The 22,382-nt window shown below is 49.5% G+C and overlaps 4 protein-coding genes across 4 annotated transcripts; 1 reads left to right on the plus strand and 3 right to left on the minus strand.

Annotated features, from left to right (window-relative positions):
* Positions 1-2,377: 2,377 nt before the first annotated feature.
* On the minus strand, positions 2,378-4,380 carry B0H65DRAFT_505139 (S-adenosyl-L-methionine-dependent methyltransferase; the record flags this gene model as incomplete). Its single annotated transcript, XM_062827970.1, is given in 6 exon segments — positions 2,378-2,617; positions 2,677-2,781; positions 2,799-3,108; positions 3,186-3,395; positions 3,489-3,644; positions 4,256-4,380. The coding sequence occupies 6 exon segments, from the start codon at positions 4,378-4,380 to the stop codon at positions 2,378-2,380; spliced, it is 1,146 nt and encodes a 381-aa protein (XP_062686567.1).
* A 1,631-nt stretch (positions 4,381-6,011) lies between these two features.
* Positions 6,012-6,560, minus strand: B0H65DRAFT_451109 (uncharacterized protein). Its single transcript, XM_062826036.1, has one exon. The coding sequence runs from the start codon at positions 6,487-6,489 to the stop codon at positions 6,058-6,060; it is 432 nt and encodes a 143-aa protein (XP_062686568.1). The 5' UTR covers positions 6,490-6,560; the 3' UTR covers positions 6,012-6,057.
* Positions 6,561-8,607: 2,047 nt separating this feature from the next.
* On the plus strand, positions 8,608-9,645 carry B0H65DRAFT_416514 (phospholipase, patatin family protein; the record flags this gene model as incomplete). Its single annotated transcript, XM_062824043.1, has 2 exons — positions 8,608-9,008; positions 9,069-9,645. Coding segments are annotated over 2 exons (978 nt in total), but the record flags the coding sequence as incomplete, so codon positions are not given.
* Positions 9,646-14,043: 4,398 nt separating this feature from the next.
* On the minus strand, positions 14,044-18,105 carry B0H65DRAFT_563756 (P-loop containing nucleoside triphosphate hydrolase protein; the record flags this gene model as incomplete). Its single annotated transcript, XM_062830236.1, has 4 exons — positions 14,044-16,316; positions 16,397-17,266; positions 17,360-18,012; positions 18,067-18,105. The coding sequence occupies 4 exons, from the start codon at positions 18,103-18,105 to the stop codon at positions 14,273-14,275; spliced, it is 3,606 nt and encodes a 1,201-aa protein (XP_062686570.1). The 3' UTR covers positions 14,044-14,272.
* Positions 18,106-22,382: the final 4,277 nt, after the last annotated feature.

A 22,382-nucleotide genomic window follows, 5' to 3' on the forward strand; every position in this document is an offset into this window, starting at 1 on the left:
GATCGCCGCTTGGCGTCGGTTCCATGCACCCACAGGTCCCAAAGGAAATGAAAAGTAAGGCATCAATGCATTGTCCGCTCAAGGACACTGGTTATCGCAACGGCTTGGTTGTTGACAGCACTGGCAGCCTAGGCTCTACTGCAATTTGCAGGTTCCACTCGGATTTACAGCCCTACCCGCGCCACGCCCGCTGCTTGGTACACTATTGCCAATCCTATAGACCCGTGACGGAAAGCCACGACCCTCGCCCAAGTCGAGTTATTGATTGGCGCCCTGAAGTCTCTAGGTCTAGAATGCCCAGCCTCAAAAAAGAAATGTCGTTTGGGTAATTAACGTGTAATTGGGAGGGAGCCGCCAGCCATCCTACGCCTGATAAGGTGATAATACAGAAAGCCCCATACTCCATTATGGCCTCGAGAAAACACAGTGTTCTAGTTTCTTTTCCTTTTTTTGTCCTAGATGGCAAGAGAGAGGAATTTCCGGCACTTTCATAAACTCGATTCATTAATCATCAACCATAGCATCCTCACCGCAGTCAAGACGTTCCTTCCTCAGAGCTACGATGCCTCGACGACTGCGCTCATAGTTCCAGATGTGTTTCAAGCGACACGGAAATGCCGAGGATAGGGAAGGTTCTAAGGACCAAGAGCAGTCTCGCCCTGCACCTCTGCTCGAGTTGCCGACGTCTACACAGCACATCCCCGCCACTCCCTCTACGTCCTCCCTCCCCCTCACGGCCGCTCTGTGGGAAGGAACAGAGATCAAGGATAAACTATTTAAATGATATCGAACAATGCCATATCGTGACTATCAATCTTTTTTCGCCTGCTCATGTGGGACGGGCAAAGAGACTTTTACACACCTAGTAATACCGGATTCCTCCTATATATAGCTATGTGATGGTGGTCATGGCTGGCGCTAGCCAAATGCTGGTATTTGCCATATTTACTGGTGTCAGGGCAACCGATAAGATCGGTCTTGGCAGTCCAGTGGATATGAATATCGACTGAAGACTATATTTTACACTCTTCAGAGTACGCCATCACCTAGTCTACGAATGTCTATGGACGTTTGACCAATGGGGAAGAGCAGAAGGGTAGCCGCCTCCTCAGTTGGGCGCTAAGATTGGAACGGCTGTAGGAGTATTGCCTGGCGGTCGAGTTGTAGGAGGAAGGAGTTGGCGGAGCCGACGACTAAGGCTAAGTCGGCAGAGAGTTGCCCACCCTTGCTTGTCCATTGCATGTATTATGTTGAGCGTCGGTTTGGGTGTGTCGCCAGCTCTGTAGACCAGAATAAAACATTGACTGCCAACTCGGATGACAGTCGCAATTGTTTGACAGGGTTGGCCCCAGACCGGGCGTGTGCCTTCGGCCATACCCGGCCTGCACAAAGCTGCTCGGTCTATGTACACGCTTCCTGCATCCAGACTATCCCTGTAACCTGTAACTTGGATTATGTACACACCTGTGAATTGACATGGAAGAAAGGTACGCTGATCAAGGGCAGGAACATCAGCTGCAATATTGTTTGGACTGTGCAAAGGAGGCGTGGGAATGACAACGACAGGAGGATGTTTTCGGATACTGTACCTCAACTGGGTTGTTCAATGTTGCCAACCGTGATGCGGTACCGTAAGTGGTAACTGCCCGCGTAGTGAATCCTTTTGACCAACCTGTAGGGTGAACAGTGCAACATATGGATCGCGACGTTGGAATACGGTGAGAGATGGAGGAAAATAATACTTGGGAAGTAGAAGTAGGAGTGAGACAGTTCGGGATGGATGTCAAACGTCAGTTTACGACTCTGACAGATGGTAGGTACCTAAATAGGATTGAGAGGTCAATGTACTTTAGGTGATGTATACTTGTGCGTTGCATCAAGGGGTATCTGTGGGTAAAGGAAAGGAGGCATGTATGAAAGGAATCGCGATGTGGTTACGTCAGCTGTGTACTGTCATGGTGGGTAGGTGTACATAGTATAGACACTCCTTGCTGAAGGAACCTTGCTGCATGAACCTTGCCGAAAGCATGCGGACCATCCCGCTGCCGGGTCCGGGGACTCAGGGAGACAAAACCAGGTACATAGCACGGGTAAGGCTGAAGGAACAGCGGTGAGCCTTGTTCGTTAGACGGGGACGAGGAGCGGGGGAGGAGACAAGTTGCAAGCGAGTCCATGATGTTCAATGATCGATTTCCAAAATGGCAATGTATAAATGATAATGAGAAGTCATACCCAAAATCGCGATTGAGGCAAGAGACAAGCCACATGACAACCAAAAGCATGGGCACGATACATATACGACCCTCCGCTGAAATTTTCACATTCACAACATCCACCGGCGTTTGGCCTAGCCTCCCGTCGGTTACTTCTATCCACCTTAAGCATCCAGCGGCTTTTGCGCCCTCACCATACGCCACCTCATATTAGCATGAATCTTGGCTTCCCTAAACTCTCGGCGAATAGTAGCGGCGTAGTTTGCGATTTCCTTCGGGGTCCACCCCAGGTAGTTGGGCATGAAATAGACAAGGAAGCCCTCAATGTCATGTGTCAGCGCCGCAGAGTAGTAGAGACCCAGCTGCTTCATCTTCTCGTCATCGGACCAGGGCGAGGCGGGAAGCTAGATCTCGGAGTCAGCTTCAGCGCGTCTCAAGGGCTCGCGGACAAGGAAAGTCTTACATAGTATTCCTCGGATGTAATGTTGGTAAACCCAGCGTTCTTCATTCCTTTTTCCATCGTGTCTGAAGAAACCACGTTGACCTCGAGCCCGGTCTTCCGCCCAACCTCTTTCCAAATTTGACCCATTGGGCCATAGCGGAATTATTAGGCATCGTTCCATCAAAGCAATACAATTCAGCATCGCCGTCAAGTTGTTCAATCCAAGCACCGGGTTTCGCACACCTATACGCCTCCTTATATAGGGCATTCCAATCCTTGATGATGCCGGTAAGCCAGCGAAGATGAATGAAGTCGAAGTAGTTCTCTTGATAGGTCCACTCCTTAGTTGCGTCATTGATCTCGAAGCAGGCGTTTGGAGGTAACCAGGTAGGTTGAATAGGGGAAATGTCGGTGCCAATTACGTTGCAATTGGGATGATCGTCCGCAAAGTCACTGTTATATGAAAATGAGATGTTAGCAATCGAAGATCGACCCAGAAATCTGACATGTCAGTCTTACATGGCCCAGACTCCTGCACGTAAAGATGGTCAGTAAAGTTGAGTAAAGGGGAGAGATGGCGGTCCAGGTTGATCAGCTTACCAGTGCCGGTACCGATATCAATAGCGTTCTTAATCTCCTTCTCATTGAGCGGGGACGTATACAGCTTTCCATCGAACAACATAACCATGGCCGCGTGGAAGATATCCAACATCTCATTTGCCTTGGCATCATTAGGGCCCCTGAGTGGTGTATATGGACCAGCAGTTAGTTTAGCTCCACAACATCAACGGGTACAGCACTCGTCTTGCTAATGGTTTCCAATACAGACGTACCAATACTCCGTGTCAGTCACAGAATCGCTATGGTAGGTTCGTCCCAGGACATTACGGTACTGCAAAATGCTGGAAGAGATCGAGGCGGTCGAACTTCCGGCGTCACTTCCTAGGGTCGATTCATTGTCCTCATCCACCTCCTGTACGTGCAGGAGACTTGTTGTTAGCATCCGCCATTCTCAAGATGATAGATGAAAACGCTGTGATCATGGATGTCTCATTCGATACTGATCAATCTATGTTGGAAGTCCGTGCCCTGGGCCGCCCATTCACTGGCCTCGCCCATTCACCGGCACTCCCTTCCAGGTATTTAGGCTGCCCTAGTTTCCGTTTCTCCTCTTCCATTAGACAACAACAATCAAGCCCTTTTTCGTTGTCGCCTTTTCCAGCCCACCGATAATCTAGCTCACTCGCTAAGAGAAGAGGAGAAGAGAGTCGTCGGACGAAGTGAGAGACAACCGTATCTATGTAGGGCAGTATAGGGCAGTGGGCCTGCGTCTGTCGGACGAAGATGCCGCCACTGCCTAACACGTCGGATGTGCGCAGGTGCGAGACTGTGAGGCTCTCCTGCATCACAAACGCCCCGTAGAAACCAAACAGAGGGGGATGTATAGATGAAACGAACCTGCTGGCCCCAATGGGCACCGGCCAGAAGTGGAGCGTCGATAGGCTCTGAAGACTCGTCGGCCGCTGGGGAGGCGGGACCAGGTGTGGGCGACTTCGCGGGACCAGGTGTGGGCGACTTCGCGGGACCGGGTGTGGGCGACTTCGCGGGTGTGGGCGACTTCTTTCCCGCTGGTGACGCGGGACCAGGTGTGGGCGACTTCTCCTTTCCCTTTGGTGACTTTGCCTCGGGTGCTGGTGACTGTGCCTTTTTGAGAGGGGAACTCATCGTCGCGGAAAAGGGTTGAAAGATTGGTCTGTGAACTGCAGAGATTGGCCAAGTCGACGCTTGGTGTTTTCGCGTGCCAGCGGCCCCGTATATAGGATTTCCCGTCACCTAATTACCCCTCTTCGATATAGAGTCTTCCGATGCATAGAGCGGTCAAGAGTGAAGGTAAACTCCTTCCTTTCGAACTGTGTGCTTCGGTCACCTCTTTGGTTACATTCGTGCTTGCTTGCTAGAGACCTTTCGGTACATCAGGGACTAACAGCAAGCACGCAGCCATGCGGTTACAGCCAAAATTCAGTGTTAGTTGTCAAGTAGCCTCATGTACCGTAACGGTGGGCTTTTGCTAAATCAAGGATTCCATTCGCTGCAATCCATACGAGCTACCGAAGTGGTGGAAAACACAGTGAATCGGCGAGTTGGCAAACGTTGCAATACGCACCAGCTCCCACAGGAGGCTGGAGAGCACTTTGCTTGGTATTCTTAGATCCAGAAGATCAGGCGTGAATAAGAAAAGATGCTGCAAGTACACGTGTAGCACGGCCGCGACCACGTCTAGAAGCCAAAAAAAAGCATATCGTATCAGCGATCATGGCACCGACCTTCACTCCTCCGCAGAAATTGTTACCATGCTATCAGCCACTCTGCAGTAATTGCAGCAATGCAGATAAGCATGCATCTCATTCCATAAATTCATCCCGATTTCGATCGGGCCCTCCATCTTCCCTGACCCAACGAGCCAACCAACTTCAGTGAGAGTCATCCCAACAAGCAATGAATGATGATAAACATGGTAGTCTGAGTCTGGTTGACGACGTGCTGGGTTTGTTACTAGGAGAAGCGTTAATCCATTCGAAGGCCAACTGGGATTGTGTAGACGGACTTTTCATCTGATGGATAACATATATGCTATTGTTTCCACGTACCTTTGGTGAAGCGTGCTCATACTAGTTTGATAGTGCGTGGCTTACACTTAGGGAGTATTTCCAGTGACCGCCTATAACGGATCATTCCAACCCCCACTCGGGTATAGCCATCTTCGGGGTTCACTCCCTCTCTGAGAAGAAGGCCGTAAACATGGAAACCAGTTACAAGACGTAGAAAATAGAGTTTGCTCTTGCTAAGCAACGGAAAAATATCCGGTGCATCGAGGCTCACTTCCCCGACTGGAACGCCATCCTTTATCAGGCCAACAAGCAGGTCAGCATGTGGGCCTATAATCTGATCGCTAACATCAACGTTAACCAGCAGAGCACCGCTAAGAACAAGGGCTCCATATTCAAGCGCACCATATGGGTCCTGATACTTGGGGATTCCCACCATCTCCTCAACCTTGAGACGTTGAGCAATCATCCCTCCAGAGGAGGAACTGAGATCCACCGGTAATTTGACTGATGTCCGGACCAAACTGAAATCCACCGGTGATTTGACTGATGCCCAGGACCAGCTCGGGGCTATATAGGCAGACTCGGTGTCAGTTTGATACGCGAGCTTAGCTTTTGACCGTTGCGGCACAGTTTTCCAAAGGAGGCCTTCGGGGATAAGCGTGCTCCATATCCCACCAACATATGTGGCGCCTTGATAGAACTCCTGCGCAGCTTGTACTATCCCGGACAGCGCAATTAACCTGTCGCTTTGTTTTGTCAATGATCGTGCAGAATAATCCTCCACGATATCATCCTAGGATGCCTTGCTCTTAAGCAGTCCCTTCGTGTCCCCTAGAGGTACCCTGTATATAGACCTGGTGGTAGATCTTTTGATATTTTCCCATGGCCGTTGTGAAGTTGCGCGGAGCTCGTTACACTCCCAAAGTAGCCCTTGACTGGAAAATGAGATAACTCTTCTCGAAAGCTCCCTTTCTTGTAACGTCCAGGCGCGGCTGTTAAGGTGTCCAACTTCGATAGATCCGTCATCAAAGAAAAGTGTTTCAAAAACTCGAAGTCGCCGACGATGGAACCTCGTTTCGTGTTCTCCGAGTCCATAGAAGTCAATATCAACAGAATGGTTAGAGTAAGAACTCTGAATATCGGCAACCATCCTGCAACCTCCACTGCTATCTTTGGAGTCAAGAGCTGCGAGTGTAAGGTAAGAATGGCTGTAAACAGAAGCCATCAAGGCGGCTTCACTTGCCCAATCTCCTTCATCGTCCTGTATGATACAAAGGAAATCGATCCACAGAAATCTCTGCCTCAGGGAGCGACATATTTTTACAGAGTCTTGAAACGTCTGTGGGAGCTTTTCGAAAGAGATTCGCATCATACGTTCACTTAAAGTTGCCTTTGTCGTAGTGAGCGGGTTTTTGAGGGTGGTCCCCAGCAGTGGCTCAGTGTGACATATTTTGGCGGTTGTCCGTCAAAATAGAGGTCGTCTGCCTTGCTGGTGACTAGGCGGATATCTTCGCTGTCGGAAAACGCTTTGAGGCCGAGAATTCTGGTAGGTAGGAAGTATTCAATGTTACTAGAGCATTGAGTATGGTTGTCTCGACAATTTTCCAGCCAGACCTCGATAAGTTAAAAATTGTCCACATGCTCTCCCATTTTGACACGATCTAATTCGGCTGCAGAGGAAAGAGCTGTCAGTGCCAAAGATTACGAAAAAGATAACTGAGGAAGTAGCCTAGCCTGATTAACCCGATGTTAGAATGCGCGACTTACACTAAGGAGATGGGACCAGAGAGAAGCCAAAATCCCGCGGATTAATTATGCAATAATCGTGCTCCTGTCTGCGTTGGGCCTTCATGTCTTCAGACATGCCCATACAGTCCAATGCTAGTTTGTTTGTTAGCTTGGTACTCCGGGTATATAGGACGATATCCATCCCGAATTGTCTTAAACCTTGTAAGAACAAATTGAATAGCTAAGTACGGATTGAAAAGGCATTAATAAGATGCAATATGACATATTGAACTTTGGAAATAGTATATTAAAGGTAAGATTACGCTTTAATTATGAAACTAAACGTATTAATTAGATATAAAAACACCTAGGGAAGTTGATCCGAGGTCTTAAGCTAAGAATCAAACCAATATTGGACTGTACAAGGCATTTCGTTTCAGCTCAAGGGCTTTAAGATTCCTTGATTGAAAATTCGGATCTCGACCGGGGCCCATTTGCAGAATCGCGCACAGCGGGCATCCTCTTTCTGCTTCAAATCGCATTGACTCCAACGGCTGAAGCTTAACGCGTATATTTCTGGACTCATCTGACCAGAATGACGCCGGGATTGACGAACAGATCTTGCAAAGCTTGCTGCCTGGACGATCCACTCTCCCTTGAGAGTATGGGATGCAGAGGTGTCCATTTTCGTTTCTCGATGCTGGAACAAGAACTTCTATCAGACGAAATCGCTCCCCAATTGCTTCCTATAGTAGGCACTGAGTTTTCCTACAAGATGATGCAGCAAAGCAAAGGCTGTGAGCTTTCTGACGGCGGCGAGGTTGGATGAATATCGAGGTCGACGGCGATTAGCATGAAAATACAGCCCTATCTGTGCCACGCCCCCTGTAAGAGTATGTAACAAGCGAGTCAAGGCTGCAGCAGTTGGTTGACGTTCGACATAGAATTTATGACTAAAGAAAGAAAAAACAACGGAATATGGTCGCACGAGCCCCACGCTCCTTATCTACTCTACAGGATTGGGCCATGACACCCTCATAATTGGTACAAGCTACCAGGCTGCTGCTGGTACTGAGTATAGAAGAGCTCTTTAATAGATGCGCCTTGTTCCCTCCTTTCCCCTCCGCTCTCTCTATTAGTTACTGCATATGCAGGTATAATCAATTAAGGGAATCTTTGCAAAAAGAAGCACGTAAGTGAGCCAGCCATCCATCGTAAGCCTGCAAATACATGACTAAGAACCAATAATAGAATGGCTGGACGCCGTCGCAAGCTGGATTTAATTGTTTGGTTCTTCTATGAATGTGCCTTGGAGGAGGTGGTTTCGTGACCTGGCATGCCGAAGAGATTTCTCAGGGATCCATTGGAATTGGAGGTCTGATTTGACTTGATTTGATCCATGCTGACCGCTGCTCTAGGGCAGTGCCAAACGTGGCTATGCTCAGCCTCATCAGTTCTAGACCGAAGAGGATAGGAATATTGTCTTTATGTTAACACATACTTGCGCTTTCTTTCCACTAAACTTCTTCTCCTTCGACAACACCATCCATCATCATCAACAGTTCCGACTATCCGCACATAGTATCTCTGCCTATTATATACCCACTACCTCAAAATGGTCGACCGCGGCCTTCGGTTGCTTTCCCTTGATGGAGGCGGGGTCCACGGCTTGTCTAGCCTCTTGATTCTTCAGCGGCTTATGATGGAGGCTGCCGAAGACCACAATAAGCCGCCTAAACCTTGCGACTACTTTGACATGATTGGCGGTACCAGTACAGGCGGTCTCATTGCGATCATGCTAGGTCGTTTGCGCATGACCATCGAAGATTGCATCAGTGCTTACTGCATGCTTGCTGACAAGGTCTTCGAGAAAAAGAGCCATCGAGTTACCCTCAATGGCAAGGTCCAGGGCAGATTCAGCGCTGCCCAGCTTGAAAAAGTTGTCAAGAAGGTGATCGTCGAGCAAAATTTGAACCAAGACGAATTGTTCAAAGACCCGGCCGATTCTTGCAAGGTGTAAGTTCATTATACCAATCTGCCTGTCTTGGTATTATTCATCTGCTAACAACCACGAAGCTTTGTTTGTGCAACAAGCAAAGACGTTCACCAATCCATTGTCTGCTTCACGACTTATCCATCTCGTCGCCTTGTCCCACATCTCTATAACTCGACTACCATCTGGCAAGCCTGCCGCGCCACCTCTGCTGCTACGTCCTTCTTCGATCCCATTGCCATTGGCCCCATCGGTAAAGAGTTTGTCGATGGCGCTCTTGGATTGAACAATCCTGTCTCTATGCTCTGGACACAGGCTCAAGACTTATGGGGTGATCAGCTTGAGAAGAGATTGGCGTGTCTGGTATCTATAGGCACAGGAGTTCCTCCATTAACGCCAGTGGGTAACGATTCTGTCGGTATTTATCGAACCCTCAAGGCGATCGCAACAGAGACCGGACAAACAGCCAATGACTTCCAGAACAACCATAGGACTCTCGATACAGAGGGGCACTATTACCGCTTCAATGCTCATGGGATGGAATCTATTAGGCTTGAGGAGTCTAGGAAGAAGAAAGAAGTTTCTGCAGTGACAAATCATTACCTCAGTTCACCTGAGACTCTTGAGCGGTTGCAGAATTGCGCAAAGAATCTATCACGAAGAGAGTGTAACCCTAACCAAGAAATACAACAAATGTCAGAGAAGGACCAGCAATGCTTGAAGCACCTATACCTTACCAATCCTCGCGATGATAAAGTCCGCATCGAACGGACCAAAGGCGGCCTTTTGCCAGACTCGTATCGTTGGGTCCTCAATAACGATGACTTTCAACAATGGCGTGACGACCCACAGCACCGACTGCTCTGGATCAAGGGCGACCCCGGCAAAGGGAAGACTATGTTGCTGTGCGGCATCATCAATGAGCTGGATCAAGACAACGCGCGCCACTGCAATGTGGCCTACTTCTTCTGCCAAGCTACCAACTCTTGCATCAACAATGCAACCGCCGTACTGCGCGGCCTAATCTACCTACTTGTCGACCAGCAGCCATCTATCCTCTCACACGTGCGGAAGGAGTATGACCATGCACGCGAAAACCTCTTCAACGATGCAAATACGTGGGACGCCCTGTCGAGAATTTTCACCAACATCCTACGAGACCCAAGCCTCCGAACGACCTACCTAGTCATTGACGCGCTTGACGAGTGCGTTACAACAGACCTGCCGCAGCTTCTCGACTTCATTGCTCAGCAATCATCATCTGGATCTCGAGTCAAGTGGATCGTCTCAAGCCGTAATTGGCCGCAAATTGAGGAACGGTTGGAGAAAGCCGCAGATAGAGTGAAGGTCTCCCTGGAGCTAAATGCGGAATCCGTCGCAGCAGCTGTCAATGCATTTATCCTGCACAAGGTGGATGACCTAGCAGGGCTGAAGAAGTATGATCCAAAGATAAAAAAGACCGTTCAGGACTACCTGTGCTCCAACGCGCAAGATACGTTCCTTTGGGTGGCGTTAGTCTGCCAAGCGCTTGAAAATGTCCATCCAGAGTTTGCCGTAAAAAAGCTACGCATGTTTCCACCTGGACTGGATGCTTTATATGCGCGGATGAGAGAGGATATGAGCCAGTTCGATGAATTCGATCTTTGCAAGCACATTCTTGCTGTTGTCACAATTGTTCGCCGGCCAATCAGCCTTCAAGAACTAGCCTCTCTTGCCGAGTTGCCCAACACCATTTGCAACAATCTTGAATCTCTAAAAGAGATTATAAGGCTTTGCGGTTCATTTCTGACTTTACGAGAACAAACCGTCTATTTTGTTCATCAATCAGCCCAGGACTTTTTGCTTTCCACTGTCTCTGATAAAGCTGGAAACCAGGCTTCTCAAGAGGCTTTCGACTGGATCTTCCCTAAAGGGAAAGAAGATGTGCACTATATCATCTTCCTGAGGTCACTTAAAGCCATGTCTACAACACTGCGACGCGATATATACAACTTAAGCGCACCGGGATTTCCGAGCGACAAGGTCCAAGTACCGAATCCGGACCCGCTAGCGACGGTGCGGTACTCGTGCGTCTACTGGGTTGATCACCTGTGCGACTTGGTTTCCAGTACGAACACAAACTGGAATGATCTTTTACAGGACAACGGGGTTGTCTATACATTCCTCAAGACGAAGTACCTTTACTGGCTGGAAGCTCTAAGTCTATTCCAAGCTATGCCTGTGGGCGTTGTTGCTATTAGAAAGCTCGAAAGCTTGCTAGTAAGTACAAGTCTAACTCCGCACTAGGGACTTGGTCTAACTAAAGATATAGGGAGGTAATAATCAATCGCAGTTATCAAAGCTTGTTTGGGATGCTTACCAGTTTGCTCTGTCTTATAAGTCAATAATAGAGCAAGCTCCACTTCAAGTATACATATCAGCGCTTGTATTTGCTCCAAGCGGTAGCTTGATAAAGAGGAATTTCAGCACAGAAGAACCTGACTGGATTCGAACTAAGCCGGCTATAGAATCAGATTAGAATGCATGCCTCCAAACCTTAGAAGGCCATAGCGGTTCAGTTTACTCAGTGGCATTTTCGCCTGATGGTCAGCGGCTCGCATCCGGTGCGGAGGATCACACTATCAAGATCTGGGATGCGGCGTCGGGGAGCTGTCTCCAAACTTTGGAAGGCCATAGCGATCGGGTTCGCTCAGTGGCATTTTTGCCCGATGGCCAGCGGCTCGCATCCGGTGCGGAGGATCACACTATCAAGATCTGGGATGCGGCGTCAGGGAGCTGCGTCCAAACGATTAAGATCGGCACTATAGTAGAGTACATATCGTTTGACCATACTAACCGTTATTTACTTACCGACGTTGGACGTATTGATATAGCTATAATGACTACCAAAAGCCAAATTGTGCTCGATAATCCAGAGAGACATGGCTATAACTTAGGACCAAATAGGTCTTGGATTACTTGCAACGGCCAGAATGTACTCTGGCTGCCACCAGAACGCCGAGCTCGAAGCTCTGTCTTCCAAGAGCGGATAATATCCATTGGCAGCGCAACGGGACAGGTTTCATTTATCAGTTTCTCGCGAGACATATAATGTATTTTAAGTCTCTCCCAACTACTTTCCCTCTATTTCATTTTTCTAGCGTGTCACCAGAAGGGTATGGGAGGATAGGTAAATTTAGAAGAATCTTACAAATTCTAGCATCTTCTACTGATATTGAGATGGCGTTCTATTACGAGGAGGCAAGACTATTCCATCCCTTCATCCTCCTTTCGCGGGTGCCTATGCGGATCAGATACCATGGGATTAGCCCGTGACTGCCTAGTCATGGCCAAGGTTGGTACTATGGTACTGAGGCCTCGATTGCCCTCGATTAGATGAGTAATCCCTTCCTTAGTAGTACTTGGGAGAGCCAACACACTTATAGTAGCGTCGTCATTTTCGCTATACCATACGCTTTATTCCAAAGCTTTTTCGGATGCAGGAACACTTGTGATCTATTACGCGGTGGAGTCGGCTATAGGCCTAGGTTCTTAGGTTCTAGTCGGATTCGCCTGCCCAAATATCTCGGGTTCTTACGCTTCGTAGTGTCGGCGGGGACGTTTTAATCACGAGAAGGACGGCTCCCAATCCATCGTCCTGCGAGCGTAGCTGAGGGATGTTGCAGTAAGGGCAAAGGGAATAATGGTTGAGTATTTCTAATCGTCGGCCTGGATTTTGTGTCGGCTGTCGATGCGCTGAGGTTGAAAGATGCAGCTTCACCCAAGTGTGCGACGGTGCTGAATGGGCACAACAGGTACAAACGTCCACTCCAACTTAGTCAAGTTTACCTGGGAAGCTCGTTAAAAACGAGACACCTAGTCACCGTGTGCTCCCATAGAACCATGGTATCGAAGCCTAATTTAGAATTAACCTTCAATGTGCTAGCCCGCCTCATAGCCTTAGCCGCGCTTGGCGTGAGTAGGTGGAAACGGTGTATTTGGTGAGCTTGGCGTGAGTGATTGGATGAAAACGCTTCTGGAAACGCCGGCGTTTCTACACCTCTGCCGGCGTATGAAAGGTTAATTTTTGACTTTTGCCACAGCGTGGCACTTACAGAAAAGTGCCCAGCCGCTAACCTCTGTTCCCCTACTTTCTGTAGGATCGACGTACTCGCCCTAACATTCATATCCCGGCAGCATTTTTGGCCGAGTCATCCAAACCCCTGAAAAAACTACTCCCAGAGAGAATCTTCCGATTGGTAGCTTATCTATGGGAGAGCGGACGGGATCCCGAGTTTTCTACCATCTATGGTCGTATGTGCTTTGTTCGTGCTTAACATTTGCTTATATCCTCCAAATTTGTTGTGGTGGATTTTCCATCATGGTCAGTCACAGACGAGTAAGTAGGTACTATAAGTAAAACTCTCTACTTGTACATATCACAATCAAAAAATGGAGCAGAACATACTACATACTATCTTGTTACGTTACTATTCAACTACATACTGAAACCCTCTTGCTCTACCTCCTCGCTCTACCTCCTCGATCATGGACATGAGAGCCACGTAAACTCATCCGTCACCCTTGAATGTGCACATCCAGGATGGCTGACGGTTCCAGTCATCACCAAGCAAGAAAACAAGACGCTCCTGTATCCTTTACCCAGATTTCGGACAAAGGAATCAAACCAATGATGTCGAGCATGTTCTCATCCGCCGTCCGCGATCTCTTTACCGAACTAACCATCATTTTTGATGCAAGATTACCACTCTTCCGCTTACGATCCTCCTCAGCCCACACAATCGTCGCCCACCTAATATCCTCGAGCTTCTGAATTCCTCCCCCAACATCTTGCCCAAAGAACAGCATGAGTCTTCCAAGCATAATAATCTCCCCTCTTGTCAGTCTCGGGTCTTCCACGTACTCCATTTCCCTGTCGAAGAGAAACTCTGCAGGGACACACTCCGCATCAACCGGCTCATTCCAACCACGGCAGTTCTTGTACCTCTAGTACCCTTTTTTTCTCTCCTTTTTTCCCATTTACATGTCTGTTTTCTTTTCTATTCTTCCTCCTTCCCGGCCCATGTTGACAGTGAGGTCGTCGGTATAATTGGGTGATCCAGACATGAAAGAGATCTCAGCCACCTGAAACCGGATGACCTTGCCTCTGAAAGACTGAGGGACCAAGTTCTCGTCATGAATACGGAGCCATAATATGGTCGAAAGCCTTGTATAGACCAATATCGTAGAACACACACTGTTTGATCAAGTCGAGGTATCAAATCCAGTACTCCCCTCCCTCCCCTTGCTACTCAAAATCAATCAGCCATTTCTCTTCTCCATTATCCTCCAATTCTCTTGTCGTCTCGTTTGCCATGCCCGACTCGGGAGCAGCAGAGTTGTCTTGCTCAAACTCAATCAGAAGTTCGGGCTGAGCGACAGCGGCGATGTTCGGGAACTGGCTCGATGTAGGCGCAAAGATTGGGCCAGCACCAGAGCCAGCACGCAAAGGGATCCCAGAACCAGTCGCCAGAGCGGTTGTGGTGGTCATGGCCGGCAAGTCATTCGGAAGCTGGAGGGTTTGAGTAATAATTGGACCAGCACGAACACGAATCCCGGAGGTCGTGATGCCCGTTGGCATCCATTTATCTTGCACATGATGACGCTGGCTGAACCACTTCTCGTTCCTCTTCGCGAGTTCTCCGTCAAGCTCTCTGTCCTTTTGCTGGATTACGGCTTCGGCATTCTTCCAATTGTCATCCAGAGGACGCAATGGCATCTCCCCAAGATGACTGTAAAGCCCACGAGCAGGACTCCCCGCCGATGTACCACTCTTGCGCTTGACTGGCTCCTCATGTCCAAAGTCGTGAGCACCATGTTGGAGCAAAAGATCTTCGATGGTCTTCCCCTTTGGTGAGCTTGTATCTTGTCTCTGCGCTTGCTTGGCCAGCGCTTTTTCCTGTCTGAAGCGCTCACAGTCGTGGAAGCATCTTTCGCCGCAAAGACCGTGACAAGAGTGCCCACATTCAGGAACAATTCGGAAGCATGGGCTGCTGCAGGGAAGATTTTCATGCGCGATAGCATGACATCTCAGAGTGCAAGGATGGCCACAAGGCCTAGTCTCGAGACATCTCTCGTCACAGCCACCAGCGTTGTCGGCCCAGTCCTCTAGTTCCTTGATCCAGATCTCGTTTCCATGGTTCTGGCAGACCAGAGGAAGTCCAAGCTCTCGGTTGACCATGCCCTGATCGGCAAATCGATGGAAGATACTACCCCATAGTACCGATGATTCGATTTTAGCCTCGAGCAAGTTGGTGACGTTGCCAAATATATAGAACCCTTGTCGAGCACGACTGATGGCAACCACAGCTCGGTGTTGGTTGTCCAGGAAACCAATGTTGCGCCCATAGGCTGGAAGAGGGCTACGAACCAGGGACAAGAGAACAACATCATTTTCTTCACCTTGATACGAGTCCACTGTAAAGACGTTGAAGTAACAACCAGTAAGCGACGGATGCCCTTTCAGGTTTCTTAGGAGAAGACTTCGCTGGCCCCTATAGTATGTCAAGATGGTTATCTTTTCACTAGACACACCATTAGCGACAAGATATACAAAGAAGAGGGTGATCATTTCAGCCTCTTGGTCGTTGAGTTTGCTGTTGTCAGAGTTCGTTTCCTCAACCCATTCGTGGTCGAAGAACCAGCAATTGCGCCCACCCATCCCGGGGACATCCGGACGTGCTTGCGGAGATTGAACACTGGAGTGGTCCTGTAGGTTTTTGTAGAATGGAGAGACTATGTGGCTCAGCTCCGGCCTCATACGACGCTGTTGGTTGAGCATGATGTGATTCATGTCAAGGTTGACGAGCCTTTCAAACAGAGAGACGTTCAAGTTGTAAGGATGTTCACCGAGCCATCGAATGTCGCATCGAGGCGACATCTGTGCATGGTCACCAACCAGAACGAGCTGTTGAAGGGAAGGGTACAGGGCCGAGGTAATGTTGCCTTCCCTTGTTTCGGCAGCCTCTTCGATAAGTAGGGTAAGGGGCTGAAGCCCGGCCAGAAACGCGCGATATTTTGTAAGGCCGGTTGTTGTGCAGCCGATGACCGCAATATCTTGTGAGAAGACCATGTCAATATCTTGCCGAGCTTTGAGTGCTCTGCGCTGCTTGCATATCTCGACGTATTTGGCCAGTAGCCCAGCCAGCGTCGGAGTTGTTGCTTGCACCAATTTGGACTGGAGATGTTGGTAAACTGCGCCCCTCCAGTCTTGGGGTATGTCAAAGAGGTTGTCATTCTCTCTGAGCAAGCGTTGTGCACGATGATTCCAGCTTTTGAAGTGTCCGGGCTCCCTGGTCCACGATGTATTGTTAGTATTCTTGAACTCAGAAACGGGTGGCATATAAGAATATTGGGGAGTCGTCAAACTTACTTTCCGGTCCATACATGCATCAGTTTGACTTCCCTGCCATTGATCCTGTCTGCGTCTTCTTCATCGTACGCGATGTTCTCTACGTCGCGCTCATAATCGAAGTCCTCGTCAGCTTCCAGTGTTTCTGATACTAGAGGCTGCCTGTCGCGAATAATCTGGGCCGGGATTCGAGAGTCTCCCAGCCATAAGGAGAAAGGACCAAGCTTCTCCAGCTCCGGGCTTGTCTCCATTTCTTCATCGTACAGAGATTCCAGCTGTGCTTCGGTAATAATGCCATGTGCATGAAGCTCGCGTGGGTCAATGAGACTGTCCCCAAAAACACTGTTAACCAACGCCTGTACTCTGTTGATGTTGGTATGACGGTCATCCTCCAGTTCTCTGAACCGCTTACCACCCCCACCACGGGAGCATTTGCGGCGTGTCTCATACAAGCTGTAAGGCCTCATATCCTCTCTATCACTTCTTGAGCCAAGACGCAAAATCTTTACGTTCGCGTCAAGACAATGGCCAAGCAGCTGATCCAAGGCATGATTTGTCTGAGCAGCGACAATAAGGGGCGGGTTGCGTCCTGGACGCTTCCGGCGACTCGCAAGCATAACTTTGATTGCTTCCACCGAGGTAAAGGTTTTTCCTGTTCCTGGAGGGCCTTGGATGATGGCCAGCTCCTTGGAGACCATTCGATGAAGGGCGGATAGCTGCGAGGGGTCGAGCAAGCTGATGTCTTCCACGTCTGGGAGAGCCCCAGAAAGTATGTTGAAGTCGCGTAGGGATTTGAGCTTCTCAAAGTCTGCAAGCGGTTGGCGCACAACAGGAGAGAAATCCATGATAGGGTTTTGGTGTATGAAGCTTGGTGTCTCATCTTTCTTATGACTGCCGGTGATGTACTTGTCGATAGGAGTACTAAGAAAATCATCATTAGCCTACATGATACATCGCAGCTTGGGTCTCGATTGCGACACATACTCTGTCTGGGCAGCCAGTTGCAGGCCGACCAAAGAATGACGCGAGGATTCAAAGTAGCCGTGTCGGGCCTCAATCATGACAAGTTCGAGATCATAATCGAAGACGGCATCTTCTGGGTTGCCCCACATGAGGTCGACGAGTGGAGGGGTTTGATCAAGGCCAAACAAGTACGGCCTTTGGGCAACCACGGCAACCTTGCAGATGGTCTTGAACTTGTCGGCTTTGGTGGTGAGGGCAAGAAGACTGCCGGGCTTCAGGCGGCCGGACTTGAGCCATTTGATGGCTCGCTGCGGCATGAACTCAACGCGCGCAAGAGGTCCCAATGCTGTCATGACGTACGACTTGACGCGGACCTGGGTATAGACGAACTTGTGCTCATCGTCATCCTGGCGCAGTCCGTGGTTACTGTTGTAGATGTAGTTGTTGACTGCGAATCGCAAACCTTCGGTGCCCTCGCGACGAAGGATCTCGTATTGAGCCTCCAAATAGTCCTCCTTCGACTTCCAGGGCTGCTTTACATGATTTTCAGGAAGACCTTCGGCTTCTTTCTGGAGTAGGAGGATTTCCTTGGCCGTGGGGATTTCGGGTTTCGACCTCCATCCGTCGCCATCTTCAAGCTTGACGAAGACATTGCTGCGGACGATCTCGTCTCTCTGTGTAGACTTGTCAGAAATCTGGTTAACAAAGAGCGGATAGAGGTTTCGTACCGTAGCGCTCACTTGAATCCACTCGTCGCGGTTGGCCATGTTGAGAGAGTGTTGCTGAAGTGGTCGCGTCAGGCCAGATCAAAGCGGCGGCCGCTGGGGATGAGGAGATCGAGATCGAGACAGAAACCCGTCCAACGTTGACGACGGTCAAGTGATCGTGACAGATAAGGTTCAAATGGTAATGGAGTCCAGAACTGGAAGATGGACGCCGAATACAAGATTAGAGGAAGGAATGAAGAAGCAAAAATGCTTCGACTCAAGATTGTCCGGCGAATCACGGATGTACTAATATCCGACAAGCGGCCTTGAACTTTAACGGGTAGAGATGTCAACGGCCACGAACCTGAAGTAGAAGAACCTGGGGAATTTTGAAATGTAATTTCATTGACACTTCAGCCGAAGAAGGAAGGAGTGGGTTGGGTAGAGGATGATTTCCACGTAATGGTAATGAAAAGACCGTTTGTATTGGAATTGGAAGGAACGAATGCCGGCCGGGGTTTCCAGGCATCTGGGAAATTTCTTCTTATCAGGCGGAGAAAATCAAACATGATGAAGGCCAACATTTGACATAGAACATAAGACGAAAAGGGAAGTTTTCCTGGCTCGCCCTCTAATTGTTTGTGAAGTATTCCTGCCTGAGTTTGTTCGTTGACTTCTGGTTTTCAAGCGTTTGGATATATCAAACTGCAAAGTCCTGATGCTTCCTCCATGCGACTGCGATGGAAGAAGTCCCGGCATGATGTTTTGTTCCATCCTGCACATGAAGGCTACACATTCGGCTCTTTGTTTGACAATCTGATTGTCGTAAATTTGGTGGAACATTACCGCAAAGAAATCACAGAAATCACATTGCCGATATCACTATCGACATTCCCCATCTCAACGTGGTTGACCCAAGGTGGGCACGATAATGTAAGGAACCACAAGTTGTCGGGGTCTCTGTATTATCAACATCATGGCAGTATTGAAGCCCAAGATGAACAGTTCATGAACGTTATTTTGAGACGATATTTGATAAACTTATGCTCTAAGACACTCATTTCGTCAGCAAGACGTTCTGTTCCAGCAGCTAGCAGGATGATGTTGAAGCCATGGCCTGAGCTGACAGGACAAGTCAACGATTCCTGGACGAAATATATCAGCGTCAGTGTGTCGGTGTGGACGGTATTCCGGGGCCGCTCGATGTGCTAGCCATGTTCCCACCGTCCACCTATATGCCAGGCCTTGTTCGAATATGTCTGGTACGGATAAAGCCTAGACAATTGGAGAGCATAATGTGCGAAGCTGAGTTTGGACGGGAAGTTGAACTTGGATACCGGAACACCGGGAAGATAACTTGTGTATTCGGACATGCTCTGGGGTCATACCACTCATCCGAGCCGTCCCTTAAGCTAGCACGCAAGGCGCCAACTCGATGAACTTGGATCTATATCTTCCAGACGACCTGTTGAAGATGATTGTATTCGTAGGTCCATATAGAAGGAGTATAGGCGCACCCTTTTACTATCGAAGGGTTAGATGGCTCTGGAACTGTTAATCAGATGAACCGTGGAATTACTTCTTACCTATCTCGCCTATTCACGAACTGGCTGCAACAACATAGCCTCACAGCCTCGGTCTCCCTATTAGACCTCTGAAGAGCCGACATAGGAGCTCATATGATTCGTTCCCTGCTCACCAATACTCGTCCGGATACCACAACACCACCTCAACTCTTACAAAAAGCCCCCTTATGACGTCAGGGGCGCTTCTGAGTAACGGAGAAGCCAGCCAACCCCTTGACCAATTGAAGCATTTGTAGATGTTCCCGTTGGTCTCGGCGTGCGTGGTAAAAGGGACGTCAAGGGCCTGTCCTTTCAATGGACCGATGGAATGACGCGGGGGGACAAGAGTACCTTATACCTACCACTTGAGCCGCATGCCAACCGACCGTTGACGACAAGAACGGAACACGATCTGCGGTCTTGTAACCCGTATGACAAATGCGCCCCTATCAAACAAGCCGTCTCGGGCTTATGAGCGCCGTCTCAGGGAGGATCAGAAGGATTTCCTTCAAGATCACCGGCATGAATGACGAACATTTGGACATTGTGCGTGCCGGAGATGTGATCAAGCCCAAAAAGCACCGGCTAACTCCCGTCGATGCCGCTTATCAGTCTGTCAATACTGTGTATGTTTGAGGATCTGACATGATGCATGTTGATCCACGTACATCGGCGCAGTGTCGATTATGGTTGTAGCGAACGTGGTGATTATCCCCATGGTGCGGGATGTGAATGCTCCAAGTGCCCAGCGTGGCCGATAGGGGCTACGTCCGGATGACAAAGAAATCGGAGAGAGGATGCCACTCCGAGGCTGACCAGGCCGGGGAGACGGGTTCTCGGCTGGTAAGGGTAGTTGGGCGATTCAGTTGGGGACCACGCGACTCATGCAATAGGGGTCTGCTGAAGCATTCGAATCGAAGGCTTTTAAACTCATCGGAATGCAAGCTATCCGAACGCGTCTTCCAAGAGTTTGGTAACGAGATATACCTGACCCCGGGCGCCAGAAGAGGGTGGGCCTTGGAGCCGAACTTGGCTTGACATCTGGCCTTGATCTGGATGCTTATGTAGACCTAGACCAGGATGCAAAGTAATTGCCTTGATGTTTATTATACCATAATTTTCAGGATGGAATACGATGTTGAGAAATTGCGAGTAATCATCTCGTCGTCGTTGCAGGCGGTGCGGTTTCTTAACTGCGTGGTGGTTTTCCCTTTCTCGCACAACGCGAGACGGAATTTCCTCGGGCGGACACAAGACCTGACGGCGCTAGGCTACTTTAGGTCAAGCGGCAGTGGGACGAGCCAGGATGACGCTCAACTACGTCATACAAGTGGGAATCCTGGATCTGATCTTGCCGGCTCGTGGAGACGCTGGATTGTTAGTGAAGCGGAAAGTGGCACGAGAGTGGATGCCAAAGCATGGAACAGCGCTCAAGAGTCAGACGCAGCTTCTTGCGCTTGTGCCCAATCCCATCGTCCAAACCGTCCCAATCCCATCACGCGTGGTACACCGCCGACAAGGGCGGCCCCTTCTACATAGTAGACATGGTATTCCAAACAACATAAACAAGAATTTATTCAGCTCAGCTGTGTAAGGCGTCCAGCGTCGGCGAACTTGACCACGCTCACGGATTTCTAAGCCTACAAGCACGGGGGCATTTTCAAGCTTTCAGCGCTATCGATGTGTGTCTCAATATCGCGCCGGCCACGAAGCCCGCCAAGGCAGCCATTCAAGGTCCGTTCAACTCCGGGCAGGCGTCTGTGGCGCGTGAGCCGACTGGACTGAACTTGGACTCAAGTATCGCGCCGTCCGGTTAGGCTCAACAGCTGCGTTCTAGACAGGAGTGTGTCTGGTCTCTTGAATGGCAGGTAGCATGGCATATGGCATGGCAGCATGGATAGTAGTCTGATGTAGTGTAGTATGCGTGGTATGCGCCCGATGATGAAAGAACCTGAAATGATGAAACCGGGAGTCTGAGCGGGAGAGAGACGAGCGAGAAAGAAGGAACACACACACCCTCCACTCCGACTCGGTCACTCCCAGTCCTGCCAGTCCCAGGGCAGTAAAAATAAGAACAAAACCCCTCCATGCCCCGTGGCCCTTTCCATCCTGTTCCCCCCCACCTTACCAAGCACAAAAGTCAATCTGCCTTCCGCGCGACCAACATCTGATTGAGAACTGTCCTTTGTCATCATCCGCCTTTTCCACCATACCTACCGTAACGAAACCTCGTTCAGTCTCCAGGATCCTCCTTCTTTTTACGTGCGGACTTGCAACTGCGTCACTGCTTTTGCAAATTATTCCTTGGTTCGGTCGCGTGCAGCTACTGTGACCTCAATTCCAGCCAATAGCAGGGCCCGCTTGTCCCAAGTCAAGCCTCCCTTCTGATTGCTGAGGTACCCTCTACCGCCCATCCCTCCATCGTCATTGACTTCCGGCAGACGGTTAATATCTTCTCGACACCAGCGCGCGTGTCTGCGATCGTCAATTTCAACTCTTTCCATCCCCGGAAACCATTTCACAATACAGAGACAGGAACGTCTTGTCCTCCACCTACAAGCCGCGCTCACCCTACCACCTATAGCACCTCCGCGCTCATCTCTCCACATCGCCCTTTGTAAATCGGCACATTTATCCCGCCCAACACTGCCCGACCCCGCAGACGACCGCTGCACGGAAATAGGTCCGCAGAACACCACTCGAGACACTCGACAGTTCTTCACTGGTGAAACCGCTTCTCGGCAGCCTATTGATATTGTAACGACGCATACC

Source organism: Neurospora tetraspora (genome assembly GCF_033439725.1).
Source record: "Neurospora tetraspora strain CBS 560.94 chromosome Unknown B0H65scaffold_1, whole genome shotgun sequence".
Classification (NCBI taxonomy): Eukaryota; Fungi; Ascomycota; class Sordariomycetes; order Sordariales; family Sordariaceae; genus Neurospora; species Neurospora tetraspora.

Bases quoted from the DNA above. Each gene is read 5' to 3' on its own strand.
- B0H65DRAFT_451109 (XM_062826036.1), bottom strand. From the start codon at position 6,489: ATGGCTTCTGTTTACAGCCATTCTTACCTTACACTCGCAGCTCTTGAC.